The 15,667-nt window shown below is 48.8% G+C and overlaps 1 protein-coding gene across 1 annotated transcript in view; it reads left to right on the top strand.

Moving 5' to 3' along the window:
- myo10l3 (myosin X, like 3) overlaps nucleotides 1-15,667 on the top strand; it is a gene marked incomplete at its 5' end in the record, with an annotated part of 171,151 nt that overhangs the window by 83,893 nt on the left and 71,591 nt on the right. The window contains 2 exon segments of the mRNA XM_045213050.1: nucleotides 5,470-5,594; nucleotides 7,648-7,762. Of these exon segments, the coding sequence (XP_045068985.1) occupies nucleotides 5,470-5,594; nucleotides 7,648-7,762 (240 nt within the window).

The following is a 15,667-nucleotide window of genomic DNA, read 5'->3' as shown; positions in this document are numbered from 1 at the left end:
CCTGTCTGGGGGTTTAGCTGTACCACAGGGAATGCTGTTGTCCTGTCTGGGGGTTTAGCTGTACCACAGGAATGCTGTTGTCCTGTCTGGGGGTTTAGCTGTACCACAGGGAATGCTGTTGTCTCTGGGGGTTTAGCTGTACCACAGGGAATGCTGTTGACTCTGGGGGTTTAGCTGCACCACAGGGAATGCTGTTGTCCTGTCTGGGGGTTTAGCTGTACCACAGGGAATGCTGTTGTCCTGTCTGGGGGTTTAGCTGTACCACAGGGAATGCTGTTGTCCTGTCTGGGGGTTTAGCTGTACCACAGGAATGCTGTTGTCCTGTCTGGGGGTTTAGCTGTACCACAGGGAATGCTGTTGTCCTGTCTGGGGGTTTAGCTGTACCACAGGGAATGCTGTTGTCCTGTCTGGGGGTTTAGCTGCACCACAGGGAATGCTGTTGTCTCTGGGGGTTTAGCTGCACCACAGGGAATGCTGTTGTCCTGTCTGGGGTTTAGCTGTACTACAGGGAATGCTGTTGTCTCTGGGGGTTTAGCTGTACTACAGGGAATGCTGTTGTCTCTGGGGGGTTTAGCTGTACCACAGGGAATGCTGTTGTCCTGTCCGGGGTTTAGCTGCACCACAGGGAATGCTGTTGTCTCTGGGGGTTTAGCTGTACCACAGGGAATTCTGTTGTCCTGTCTGGGGGTTTAGCTGCACAACAGGGAATGCTGTTGTCCTGTCTGGGGGTTTAGCTGCACCACAGGGAATGCTGTTGTCTCTTGGGGTTTATCTGTACCACAGGGAATGCTGTTGTCTCTGGGGGTTTAGCTGCACCACAGGGAATGCTGTTGTCTGGGGGTTTAGCTGTACCACAGGGAATGCTGTTGTCCTGTCTGGGGGGTTTAGCTGTACCACAGGGAATGCTGTTGTCTCAGGGGGTTTATCTGTACCACAGGGAATGCTGTTGTCTCTGGGGGTTTAGCTGCACCACAGGGAATGCTGTTGTCGGGGTTTAGCTGTAACACAGGGAATGCTGTTGTCCTGTCTGGGGGTTTAGCTGTACCACAGGGAATGCTGTTGTCCTGTCTGGGGGTTTAGCTGTACCACAGGGAATGCTGTTTCCTGTCTGGGTTTAGCTGTACCACAGGGAATGCTGTTGTCCTGTCTGGGGGTTTAGCTGTACCACAGGGAATGCTGTTGTTCTGGGTTTAGCTGCAACACGAATGCTGTTGTCTCTGGGGGTTTAGCTGCACCACAGGGAATGCTGTTGTCCTGTCTGGGGGTTTAGCTGTACCACAGGGAATGCTGTTGTCCTGTCTGGGGGTTTAGCTGTACCACAGGGAATGCTGTTGTCTCTGGGGGTATAGCTGTACCACAGGGAATGCTGTTGTCCTGTCCGGGGGTTTAGCTGCACCACAGGGAATGCTGTTGTCTCTGGGGGTTTAGCTGTACCACAGGGAATTCTGTTGTCCTGTCTGGAGGTTTAGCTGTACCACAGGGAATGCTGTTGTCCTGTGTGGGGGTTTAGCTGTACCACAGGGAATGCTGTTGTCTCTGGGGGTTTAGCTGTAACACAGGGAATGCTGTTGTCCTGTCTGGGGGTTTAGCTGTACCACAGGGAATGCTGTTTTCTCTGGGGGTATAGCTGTACCACAGGGAATGCTGTTGTCCTGTCTGGGGGTTTAGCTGTACCACAGGGAATGCTGTTGTCCTGTCTGGGGGTTTAGCTGTACCACAGGGAATGCTGTTGTCCTGTCTGGGGGTTTAGCTGTACCACAGGAATGCTGTTGTCCTGTCTGGGGGTTTAGCTGTACCACAGGGAATGCTGTTGTCTCTGGGGGTTTAGCTGTACCACAGGGAATGCTGTTGTCTCTGGGGGTTTAGCTGCACCACAGGGAATGCTGTTGTCCTGTCTGGGGGTTTAGCTGTACCACAGGGAATGCTGTTGTCCTGTCTGGGGGTTTAGCTGTACCACAGGGAATGCTGTTGTCCTGTCTGGGTGTTTAGCTGTACCACAGGAATGCTGTTGTCCTGTCTGGGGGTTTAGCTGTACCACAGGGAATGCTGTTGTCCTGTCTGGGGGTTTAGCTGTACCACAGGGAATGCTGTTGTCCTGTCTGGGGGTTTAGCTGCACCACAGGGAATGCTGTTGTCTCTGGGGGTTTAGCTGCACCACAGGGAATGCTGTTGTCCTGTCTGGGGGTTTAGCTGTACTACAGGGAATGCTGTTGTCTCTGGGGGTTTAGCTGTACTACAGGGAATGCTGTTGTCTCTGGGGGTTTAGCTGTACCACAGGGAATGCTGTTGTCCTGTCCGGGGGTTTAGCTGCACCACAGGGAATGCTGTTGTCTCTGGGGGTTTAGCTGTACCACAGGGAATTCTGTTGTCCTGTCTGGGGGTTTAGCTGCACCACAGGGAATGCTGTTGTCCTGTCTGGGGGTTTAGCTGCACCACAGGGAATGCTGTTGTCTCTGGGGGTTTATCTGTACCACAGGGAATGCTGTTGTCTCTGGGGGTTTAGCTGCACCACAGGGAATGCTGTTGTCTGGGGGTTTAGCTGTACCACAGGGAATGCTGTTGTCCTGTCTGGGGGTTTAGCTGTACCACAGGGAATGCTGTTGTCTCAGGGGGTTTATCTGTACCACAGGGAATGCTGTTGTCTCTGGGGGTTTAGCTGCACCACAGGGAATGCTGTTGTCTGGGGGTTTAGCTGTAACACAGGGAATGCTGTTGTCCTGTCTGGGGGTTTAGCTGTACCACAGGGAATGCTGTTGTCCTGTCTGGGGGGTTTAGCTGTACCACAGGGAATGCTGTTGTCCTGTCTGGGGGTTTAGCTGTACCACAGGGAATGCTGTTGTCTCTGGGGGTTTAGCTGTAACACAGGGAATGCTGTTGTCTCTGGGGGTTTAGCTGCACCACAGGGAATGCTGTTGTCCTGTCTGGGGGTTTAGCTGTACCACAGGGAATGCTGTTGTCCTGTCTGGGGGTTTTAGCTGTACCACAGGGAATGCTGTTGTCTCTGGGGTATAGCTGTACCACAGGGAATGCTGTTGTCCTGTCTGGGGGTTTAGCTGCACCACAGGGAATGCTGTTGTCCTGTCTGGGGGTTTAGCTGCACCACAGGGAATGCTGTTGTCTCTGAGGGTTTAGCTGTACCACAGGGAATGCTGTTGCCCTGTCTGGGGGTTTAGCTGTACCACAGGGAATGCTGTTGTCTCTGGGGGTTTAGCTGTACCACAGGGAATGCTGTTGTCCTGTCTGGGGGTTTAGCTGTACCACAGGGAATGCTGTTGTCTCTGGGGGTTTAGCTGTACTACAGGGAATGCTGTTGTCTCTGGGGGTTTAGCTGTACCACAGGGAATGCTGTTGTCTGGGGGTTTAGCTGTACCACAGGGAATGCTGTTGTCCTGTCTGGGGGGTTTAGCTGTACCACAGGGAATGCTGTTGTCTCAGGGGGTTTATCTGTACCACAGGGAATGCTGTTGTCTCTGGGGGTTTAGCTGCACCACAGGGAATGCTGTTGTCTGGGGGTTTAGCTGTAACACAGGGAATGCTGTTGTCCTGTCTGGGGGTTTAGCTGTACCACAGGGAATGCTGTTGTCCTGTCTGGGGGTTTAGCTGTACCACAGGGAATGCTGTTGTCCTGTCTGGGGGTTTAGCTGTACCACAGGGAATGCCTTTTAGCGCCACAGGGAATGCTGTTGTCTCTGGGGGTTTAGCTGTAACACAGGGAATGCTGTTGTCTCTGGGGGTTTAGCTGCACCACAGGGAATGCTGTTGTCCTGTCTGGGAGTTTAGCTGTACCACAGGGAATGCTGTTGTCCTGTCTGGGGGTTTAGCTGTACCACAGGGAATGCTGTTGTCCTGTCTGGGGGTTTAGCTGCACCACAGGGAATGCTGTTGTCCTGTCTGGGGTTTAGCTGCACCACAGGGAATGCTGTTGTCTCTGAGGGTTTAGCTGTACCACAGGGAATGCTGTTGCCCTGTCTGGGGGTTTAGCTGTACCACAGGGAATGCTGTTGTCTCTGGGGGTTTAGCTGTACCACAGGGAATGCTGTTGTCCTGTCTGGGGGTTTAGCTGTACCACAGGGAATGCTGTTGTCTCTGGGGGTTTAGCTGTACTACAGGGAATGCTGTTGTCTCTGGGGGTTTAGCTGTACCACAGGGAATGCTGTTGTCCTGTCCGGGGGTTTAGCTGCACCACAGGGAATGCTGTTGTCTCTGGGGGTTTAGCTGTACCACAGGGAATTCTGTTGTCCTGTCTGGGGGTTTAGCTGTACCACAGGGAATGCTGTTGTCTCTTGGGGTTTAGCTGACACAGGGAAATTCTGTTGTCCTGTCTGGGGGTTTAGCTGTACCACAGGGAATGCTGTTGTCTCTGGGGGTTTAGCTGTACCACAGGGAATTCTGTTGTCCTGTCTGGGGGTTTAGCTGTACCACAGGGAATGCTGTTGTCTCTTGGGGTTTAACACAGGTTGATAACATGCCTGATGGTAGGGTACACCATACACACACACAGACACACCACACACACACACAGACACACCACACACACAGACACAGACACACACCATACACACACACCACACACACCATACACACAGACACACCATACACACACACACACACCACACACACACACACACACACAGACACACACCATACACACAGACACACACACCAACACACACACACACACCATACACACACAGACACACACCATACACACACACACACACACACACACCCACCATACACACACACAGACACACACCATACACACACAGACACACACCATACACACACACACACACACACACCATACACACAGACACACACACACCATACACACACAGACAAACACCATATACACAGACACACACCACACACCACACACACACACACACAGACACACACCATACACACGCACAGACACACACCATACACACAGACACACACACACCATACACACACACAGACACACACCATACACACACAGACACACACCATACACACACACACACACACACACACCATACACACAGACACACACACACCATACACACACAGACAAACACCATATACACAGACACACACCACACACCACACACACACACACACACACACACAGACACACACCATACACACGCACAGACACACACCATACACACAGACACACACACACCATACACAGCCACAGCCGGTGAGATGTGAATCAGAGTTCAGTGATTGTGCAGTGTGATAACCAGCACTGAGGAACAACATGACGCAGTCAGAACAGAGCACCTGAGAACAATAGAGTTGATTATACCGGACTGAAAGGTTCCTGTGAGTTGTAAGGATCTAGCTCCTCTAAACACCTTGTCCCTCTGTAAGGCAAGCAGAGTACTGTCAGCTATACTTCTGTCCAGTCATCTGACGGCTGCTGTTGTGTATTCTCACACAGTTAGAGTTGAAAAGTAATTCTGTATGTTTTGCACTTCTCAGAACGCCAACATGTTTGACCCAGAAGTGGTCCTGAACCAGCTGAGGTATTCTGGGATGTTGGAGACAGTGAAGATCCGCAGGGCTGGGTTCCCTGTCCGCAGGACCTTTACAGACTTCTACAGCAGGTGAGAAAAACTGACAATTATCTTTTACAGGGAAGACAGACCATCTCCCGTGCACAGTAGATAACCTGCTGGGTGTGGACGAACGCTGGGGATTCAACATGTAGAATCACCTGCTTGGTGTCGACGAACGCTGGGGATTCAACATGTAGATAACCTGCTGGGTGTGGACGAACGCTGGGGGATTCAACATGTAGATAACCTGCTGGGTGTGGACGAACAGCTGGGGATCCAACATGTAGATAACCTGCTGGGTGTGGACGAACGCTGGGGATTCAACATGTAGATAACCTGCTGGGTGTGGACGAACGCTGGGGATTCAACATGTAGAATCACCTGCTTGGTGTCGACGAACGCTGGGGATTCAACATGTAGATAACCTGCTGGGTGTGGACGAACGCTGGGGATTCAACATGTAGATAACCTGCTGGGTGTGGACGAACGCTGGGGATTCAACATGTAGATAACCTGCTGGGTGTGGACGAACGCTGGGGATTCAACATGTAGATAACCTGCTGGGTGTGGACGAACGCTGGGGATTCAACATGTAGATAACCTGCTGGGTGTGGGACGTAACGCTGGGGGATTCAACATGTAGAATCACCTGCTGGGTGTGGACGAACGCTGGGGATTCAACATGTAGATAACCTGCTGGGTGTGGACGAACGCTGGGGATTCAACATGTAGATAACCTGCTGGGTGTGGACTGACGCTGGGGATTCAACATGTAGATAACCTGCTGGGTGTGGACGAACGCTGGGGATTCAACATGTAGATAACCTGCTGGGTGTGGACGAACGCTGGGGATTCAACATGTAGAATCACCTGCTGGGTGTGAACGAACGCTGGGGATTCAACATGTAGATAACCTGCTGGGTGTGGACGAACGCTGGGGATTCAACATGTAGATAACCTGCTGGGTGTGGACGAACGCTGGGGATTCAACATGTAGATAACCTGCTGGGTGTGGACGAACGCTGGGGATTCAACATGTAGATAACCTGCTGGGTGTGGACGAACGCTGGGGATTCAACATGTAGAATCACCTGCTGGGTGTGGACGAACGCTGGGGATTCAACATGTAGATAACCTGCTGGGTGTGGACGAACGCTGGGGATTCAACATGTAGATAACCTGCTGGGTGTGGACGAACGCTGGGGATTCAACATGTAGATAACCTGCTGGGTGTGGACGAACGCTGGGGATTCAACATGTAGATAACCTGCTGGGTGTGGACGAACGCTGGGGATTCAACATGTAGATAACCTGCTGGGTGTGGACGAACGCTGGGGATTCAACATGTAGATAACCTGCTGGGTGTGGACGAACGCTGGGGATTCAACATGTAGATAACCTGCTGGGTGTGGACGAACGCTGGGGATTCAACATGTAGATAACCTGCTGGGTGTGGACGAACGCTGGGGATTCAACATGTAGATAACCTGCTGGGTGTGGACGAACGCTGGGGATTCAACATGTAGATAACCTGCTGGGTGTGGACGAACGCTGGGGATTCAACATGTAGATAACCTGCTGGGTGTGGACGAACGCTGGGGATTCAACATGTAGATAACCTGCTGGGTGTGGACGAACGCTGGGGATTCAACATGTAGATAACCTGCTGGGTGTGGACGAACGCTGGGGATGCTCTGTGATCAGAGTCAATGGCACGGCCACCAACCCACTGTGCCGCCGCTGCGCACAACCAACGCTCATGTTGGTCTGTCTTCCCTCTTACAAAACAGCAGAACACGAGGACTCAGCGTTCACCTGGGTCATTGAGACCTGTGTCTGATCTGTCTGATCTGTCTGACCTGTCTGATCTGTCTGACCTGTCTGATCTGTGTCTGATCTGTCTGACCTGTCTGACCTGTCTGATCTGTCTGACCTGTCTGATCTGTCTGATCTGTCTGACCTGTCTGATCTGTGTCTGATCTGTCTGACCTGTCTGATCTGTCTGATCTGTCTGACCTGTCTGATCTGTGTCTGATCTGTCTGACCTGTCTGATCTGTGTCTGATCTGTCTGACCTGTCTGTGTCTCTGTTCCCTGTGCAGGTACAAGATGATCCTGAAAGACAAGCATCCAACAGACGACCAGAGAGGGAGGTGCACAGAGCTGTTGATGTCATACGACCCCGCCAAGAGAGACTGGCAGCTGGGGAAGACTAAGGTACGCTGGCCCAGTGGTTCTGACGACACATCACTCTGTTACACGGTGTACTCTGCTGCATGTACTGTGACCCAGGGGTTTACAGGCTTTGACAGGGTAGAGTTACATGTTATAGGTTACAAGAACAGGGACCGAAGGAGCATTAGCTTCAGGCTAACAACAAACCCATAGCTGGGACAGGACAGGATCAGGTGAAATATCAGGTCATCTGAAGTCCTTAAATTTTTACAAGCCTTCCTCATCATCCACGTAATGGATATCTGTCTGACGTAATTGATATCTGTCTGACGTCATGGATATCTGTCTGACGTCATGGATATCTGTCTGAAAGGAAGTCAACAACAAGAAGTTATGATGCGGGACACCGCTAACTTACAGTGATAGCTCCATGACACGCTGTAAAATGATGCAGGACATCAGGATTTAAAGAGACAATAGGACTGACCACGGGGGTAAAGGACTGACCACGGGGGTAAAGGACTGACCACGGGGGTAAAGGACTGACCACGGGGGTAAAGGACTGACCACGGGGGTAAAGGCCTGACCACGGGGGTAAAGGACTGACCACGGGGGTAAAGGCCTGACCACGGGGGTAAAGGCCTGACCACGGGGGTAAAGGACTGACCACGGGGTAAAGGCCTGACCACGGGGGTAAAGGCCTGACCACGGGGGTAAAGGACTGACCACGGGGGTAAAGGCCTGACCACGGGGGTAAAGGCCTGACCACGGGGGTAAAGGCCTGACCACGGGGGTAAAGGCCTGACCACGGGGGTAAAGGACTGACCACGGGGGTAAAGGACTGACCACGGGGGTAAAGGACTGACCACGGGGTAAAGGCCTGACCACGGGGTAAAGGACTGACCACGGGGGTAAAGGCCTGACCACGGGGGTAAAGGCCTGACCACGGGGGTAAAGGCCTGACCACGGGGTAAAGGCCTGACCACGGGGTAAAGGCCTGACCACGGGGTAAAGGCCTGACCACGGGTAAAGGCCTGACCACGGGGTAAAGGCCTGACCACGGGGGTAAAGGCCTGACCACGGGGTAAAGGACTGACCACGGGGGTAAAGGCCTGACCACGGGGGTAAAGGACTGACCACGGGGGTAAAGGCCTGACCACGGGGGTAAAGGCCTGACCACGGGGGTAAAGGACTGACCACGGGGGCAAAGGCCAAGAGGCCAGAAGGTCAGGCAGAGTGTCAGTATGTGGACTAGAGGTGTGACTGGTGGTCTGTGTGTGTGGGACCCGCAGAGGGATGAGGTGTAGCATGGTGGGTGATTAAAGAGGTGTAGCATGGTGGGTGATTAAAGAGGTGTAGCATGGTGGGTGATTTAAGAGGTGTAGCATGGTGGTGGGTGATTAAAAAGGTGTAGCATGATGGTGGGTGATTAAAGAGGTGTAGCATGGTGGGTGATTAAAGAGGTGTAGCATGGTGGGTGATTAAAGAGGTGTAGCATGGTGGTGGGTGATTAAAGAGGTGTAGCATGGTGGTGGGTGATTAAAAAGGTGTAGCATGATGGTGGGTGATTAAAGAGGTGTAGCATGGTGGTGGGTGATTAAAGAGGTGTAGCATGGTGGGTGATTAAAGAGGTGTAGCATGGTGGTGGGGGATTAAAGAGGTGTAGCATGGTGGTGGGTGATTAAAGAGGTGTAGCATGGTGGTGGGTGATTAAAGAGGTGTAGCATGGTGGTGGGTGATTAAAGAGGTGTAGCATGGTGGGTGATTAAAGAGGTGTAGCATGGTGGTGGGTGATTAAAGAGGTGTAGCATGGTGGTGGGTGATTAAAGAGGTGTAGCATGGTGGTGGGTGATTAAAAAGGTGTAGCATGGTGGTGGGTGATTAAAGAGGTGTAGCATGGTGGGTGATTAAAGAGGTGTAGCATGGTGGTGGGTGATTAAAGAGGTGTAGCATGGTGGTGGGTGATTAAAGAGGTGTAGCATGGTGGTGGGTGATTAAAGAGGTGTAGCATGGTGGTGGGTGATTAAAGAGGTGTAGCATGGTGGGTGGTTAAAGAGGTGTAGCATGGTGGTGGGTGATTAAAGAGGTGTAGCATGGTGGTGGGTGTTTAAAGAGGTGTAGCATGGTGGTGGGTGATTAAAGCGGTGTAGCATGGTGGTGGGTGATTAGAGGTGTAGCATGGTGGTGGGTGATTAAAGAGGTGTAGCATGGTGGTGGGTGATTAAAGAGGTGTAGCATGGTGGTGGGTGATTAAAAAGGTGTAGCATGGTGGTGGGTGATTAAAGAGGTGTAGCATGGTGGTGGGTGATTAGAGGTGTAGCATGGTGGTGGGTGATTAGAGGTGTAGCATGGTGGTGGGTGATTAAAGAGGTGTAGCATGGTGGTGGGTGATTAAAGAGGTGTAGCATGGTGGTGGGTGATTAAAGAGGGTGTAGCATGGTGGGTGGTTAAAGAGGTGTAGCAAGTGGTGGTGGGTGATTAAAGAGGTGTAGCATGGTGGTGGGTGATTAAAGAGGTGTAGCATGGTGGTGGGGTGATTAAAGCGTGTAGCATGGTGGTGGGTGATTAGAGGTGTAGCATGGTGGTGGGTGATTAAAGAGGTGTAGCATGGTGGTGGGTGATTAAAGAGGTGTAGCATGGTGGTGGGTGATTAAAGAGGTGTAGCATGGTGGTGGGTGATTTAGGATCATGATGGGGGCTGGGTAGAGGCTCATACCATACCAACGTATTCTCTGCTCTCTACAGAGGATTAAAGCCTTGGAAAAAGCTGTTCCTCATCTCCAAGGGCCAATAAAAAGCTGTTCCTCATCTCCAAGGGCCAATAAAAAGCTGTTCCTCATCTCCAAGGGCCAATAAAAAGCTGTTCCTCATCTCCAAGGGAGAATAAAAGCTGTTCCTCATCTCCAAGGGCCAATAAAAAGCTGTTCCTCATCTCCAAGGGCCAATAAAAGCTGTTCCTCATCTCCAAGGGCCAATAAAAAGCTGTTCCTCATCTCCAAGGGCCAATAAAAAGCTGTTCCTCATCTCCAAGGGCCAATAAAAAGCTGTTCCTCATCTCCAAGGGCCAATAAAAAGCTGTTCCTCATCTCCAAGGGCCAATAAAAAGCTGTTCCTCATCTCAAGGAGAATATAAAGCTGTTCCTCATCTCCAAGGGCCAATAAAAAAGCTGTTCCTCATCTCCAAGGGCCAATAAAAAGCTGTTCCTCATCTCCAAGGGCCAATAAAAAGCTGTTCCTCATCTCCAAGGGCCAATAAAAAGCTGTTCCTCATCTCCAAGGGCCAATGCTGAATGGCTGCACAGAAATACACATTGATGCATTCAACTTATGATAGCCAGTGGGACAACCACTTTATTTTATTATTTTTAATGGGGGGGGGGGGGTAGAAGGATTACTTTTATACTATTCCAGTATAAACCAGCATCACCAGCAACATCCACAACCCCACACCAACCAATCAACACCCCCCCAAGTCAACCATGCCCACACCCCATTGAGGCCCCCTCAGATCAGACCTATGCCCCTCCTACCCACCCCAAGCCCCCCACTCCCACAACGAGGGCCTCAACATGAAAGTCACACATACGCCCAGGCCGTGAGCAGGCAAACAGGCCCAACCCCCACTCTTACACTAGCCCAAGCCAATGGCATGTACCAGATGCTCAGCAGGCTCTGCTCACAATTACTGGCCTGAGGCCAAACCACACGACCAACAATATTAGACACTTTATGGAACACAAAGCACTATTTCATCCTGGAATATCCAAGGCCTGAGGTCATCTGCCTTTGGCCTAAAGAGCAGGAACCCAGACTACAACAAAGAAATTGGAAATACAGACATTGTCATCCTACAAGAAACATGGTATAGAGGAGATGGACCCACTGGTTGCCCTCTAGGTTACAGAGAGCTGGTATTCCCATCCACCAAACTACTTGGTGTGAAACAGGGAAGGGACTCAGGGGGTATGCTAATTTGGTATAGAGCAGACCTAACTCACTCTATTAAATTAATCAAAACAGGAACATTTTACATTTGGCTAGAAATTCAAAAGGAAATGATCTCAACAGAGAAAAATGTCCTCCTGTGTGCTACCTATATCCCCCCACTAGAATCCCCATACTTTAATGAAGACAGCTTCTCCATCCTGGAGGGGGAAATCAATCATTACCAGACCCAGGGACATGTACTAGTCTGTGGCGACCTAAATGCCAGAACTGGACAAGAACCTGACACCCTCAGCACACAGGGGGACAAACACCTACCTGGAGGTGACAGCATTCCCTCCCCCACTCAATCATGAGGCATCAAAGCCAAAGGAACTGCACAATATTAAGAAATGCTATAGATGGAAGGAAAGTAGTGTAGAAACCTACCAAAAAACTATTAGGCAACAACAAATTAAATCCCTTTTAGACAACTTCCTGGACAAAACGTTCCACTGTAATAGTGAAGGTGTAAACTTGGCAGTAGAAAACCTAAACAGTATATTTGATAAGCAGACAACCTAAGAAAATTAACAACAATGACAAATGGTTTGATGAAGAATCCAACCAAAAACATACAGACCCAGAATACCTGAGCCTACGCCTTCACTATGGTGAATCACTACAACAATACAGAAATACACTACGGAAAAAGAAGGAACAGCACGTCAGAAATCAGCTCAATGTAATTGAAGAATCCATAGACTCTAACCACTTCTGGAAAAATTGGAAAACACTAAACAAACAACAACACGAAGAGCTATCTATCCAAAACTGAGATGTATGGGTAAACCACTTCTCCAATCTTTTTGGCCCTATAACAAAGAACAAACAGCAAAAACATATACATGATCAAATGCAAATCTTAGAATCAACTATTAAAGACTACCAGAACCCACTGGATTCTCCAATTACATTGAATGAACTACAGGACAATATATAAACCCTCCAACCCAAAAAGGCCTGTGGTGTTGATGGTATCCTCAATGAATGATAAAATATACAGACCACAAATTCCAATTGGCTGTACTTAAACTCTTTAACATCATCCTTAGCTCTGGCATCTTCTCCAATATTTGGAACCAAGGACTGATCACCCCAAACCACAAAGTGGAGACAAATTTGACCCCAATAACTACCGTGGGATATGCGTCAACAGCAACCTTGGGAAAATCTTCTGCATAATCATTTTTATTTTATTTATTTAACTAGGCAAGTCAGTTAAGAACAAATTCTTATTTACAATGACGGCCTACACCGGCCAAACCCGGAAGACGCTGGGCCAATTGTGCGCCGCCCTATGGGACTCCCATTCACGGCCGGTTGTGATACAGCCTGGAATCGAACCAGGGGGTCTGTAGTGACGCCTCAAGCACTGAGATGCAGTGCCTTAGACCGCTGCGCCACTTGCAAGCCCATTAACAGCAGACTAGTTCATTTCCTCAGTGAAAACGATGTACTGAGCAAATGTCAAATTAGCTTGTTTACCGAATTACCGTACGACAAACTACGTATTCATCCTGCACACCCTAATTGACAAAAAAACAAACCAAAACAAAGGCAAAGTCTTCTCATGCTTTGTTTATTTCCAAAAAACTTTTGACTCAATTTGGCATGAGGGTCTGCTATACAAATTGATGGAAAGTGGTGTTGGGGGAAAAACATACAACATTATAAAATCCATGTACACAAACAACAAGTGTGCGGTTAAAATTGGCAAAGAACAAACACATTTCTTTCCACAGGGCCGTGGGGTGAGACAGGGATGCAGTTTAAGCCCCACCCTCTTCAACTTACATATCAACGAGTTGGCGAGGGCACTAGAACAGTCTGCAGCATCTGGCCTCACCCTACTAGAATCTGAAGTCAAATGTCTACTGTTTGCTGATGATCTGGTGCTTCCATCACAAACCAAGGAGGACCTACAACAGCACCTAGATCTTCTGCACAGATTCTGTCAGACCTGGGCCCTGACAGTACATCTCAGTAAGACATAAATAATGGTGTTCCAAAAAAGGTCCAGTTGCCAGGACCACAAATACAAATTCCATCTAGACGCCGTTGCCCTAGAGCACACAAAAAACGATACATACCTCGGCCTAAACATCAGCGCCACAGGTAACTTCCACAAAGCTGTGAACAATCTGAGAGACAAGGCAAGAAGGGCGTTCTATGCCATCAAAAGGAACATAAAATTTGACATACCAATTAGGATCTGGCTAAAAATACATTAATCAGTTATAGAACCCATTGCCCTTTATGGTTGTGAGGTCTGGGGTCCGCTCACCAACCAAGAATTCACAAAATGGGACAAACACCAAATTGAGACTCTGCATGCAGAATTCTGCAAAAATATCCTCAGTGTACAACAATAAAATGTATGCACGCATGACTGTAAGTCGCTTTGGATAAAAGCGTCTGCTAAATGGCATATTATTATTATATTACAACGTAAAACACCAAATAATGCATGCAGAGCAGAATTAGGCCGATACCCGCTAATTATCCAAATCCAGAAAAGAGCCGTTAAATTCAATAACCACTTAAAAGGAAGCGATTCCCAAGCCTTCCATAACAAAGCCATCACCTACAGAGAGATGAACCTGGAGAAGAGTCCCCTAAGCAAGCTAGTCCTGGGGCTCTGTTCACAAACACAAGCAGACCCCACAGAGCCCCAGGACAACAACACAATTAGACCCAACCAAATCATGAGAAAACAAAAAGAGAATTACTTGACACATTGGACAGAATTAACAAAAAAACAGAGCAAACTAGAATGCTATTTGGCCCTAAACAGAGAGTACACAGTGGCAGAATACCTGACCACTGTGACTGACCCAAACTTAAGGAAAGCTTTGACAATGTACAGACTCAGTGAGCATAGCCTTGCTATTGAGAAAGGCCGCCGTAGGCAGACCTGGCTCTCAAGAGAAGACAGGCTATGTGCACACTTCCCACAAAATGAGGTGGAAACTGAGCTGCACTTCCTAACCTCCTGCCAAATGTATGACCATATTAGAGACACATATTTCCCTCAGATTACACAGATCCACAAAGAATTCGAAAACAAACCCAATTCTGATCAAGTCCCTTATCTACTGGGTGAAAAACCACAGTGTGCCATCACAGCAGCAAGATTTGTGACCTGTTGCCACAAGAAAAGGGCAACCAGTGAAGAACAAACACCATTGTAAATACAACCCATATTTATGTGTATTTATTTTCCCATTTGTACTTTAACTATTTGCACATTGTTACAACACTGTATATAGACATAATATGACATTTGAAATGTCTTTATTCTTTTGAAACTTCTGAGTGTAATGTTTACTGTTAATATTTATTGTTTATTTCACTTTTGTTTATTATCTACTTCACTTGCTTTGGCAATGTTAACATACGTTTCCCATGCCAATAAAGCCCTTACACTGAAATTGAATTGAGAGAGAGAGAGGTACCTTGTGATTAGAGATCTGAGGATCTGAGGATCTCAACCTCTGCTCTCCCACTTAAAAAGATGAGAGAGGCCTGTAATTTTCATCATAGGTACACGTCAACTATGACAGACAAATTGAGAAAAAAAATCCAGAAAATCACATTGTAGGATTTTTAATGAATTTATTTGCAAATTATGGTGGAAAATAAGTATTTGGTCACCTACAAACAAGCAAGATTTGTGACTCTCACAGACCTGTAACTTCTTCTTTAAGAGGCTCCTCTGTCCTCCACTCGTTACCTGTATTAATGGCACCTGTTTGAACTTGTTATCAGTATAAAAGACACCTGTCCACAACCTCAAACAGTCACACTCCAAACTCCACTATGGCCAAGACCAAAGAGCTGTCAAAGGACACCAGAAACAAAATTGTAGACCTGCACCAGGCTGGGAAGACTGAATCTGCAATAGGTAAGCAGCTTGGTTTGAAGAAATCAACTGTGGGAGCAATTATTAGGAAATGGAAG

The sequence above is a fragment of the Coregonus clupeaformis genome, unplaced genomic scaffold (assembly GCF_020615455.1).
Source record: "Coregonus clupeaformis isolate EN_2021a unplaced genomic scaffold, ASM2061545v1 scaf0075, whole genome shotgun sequence".
Classification (NCBI taxonomy): Eukaryota; Metazoa; Chordata; class Actinopteri; order Salmoniformes; family Salmonidae; genus Coregonus; species Coregonus clupeaformis.
This window is presented reverse-complemented; position numbering and strand designations above follow the sequence as displayed.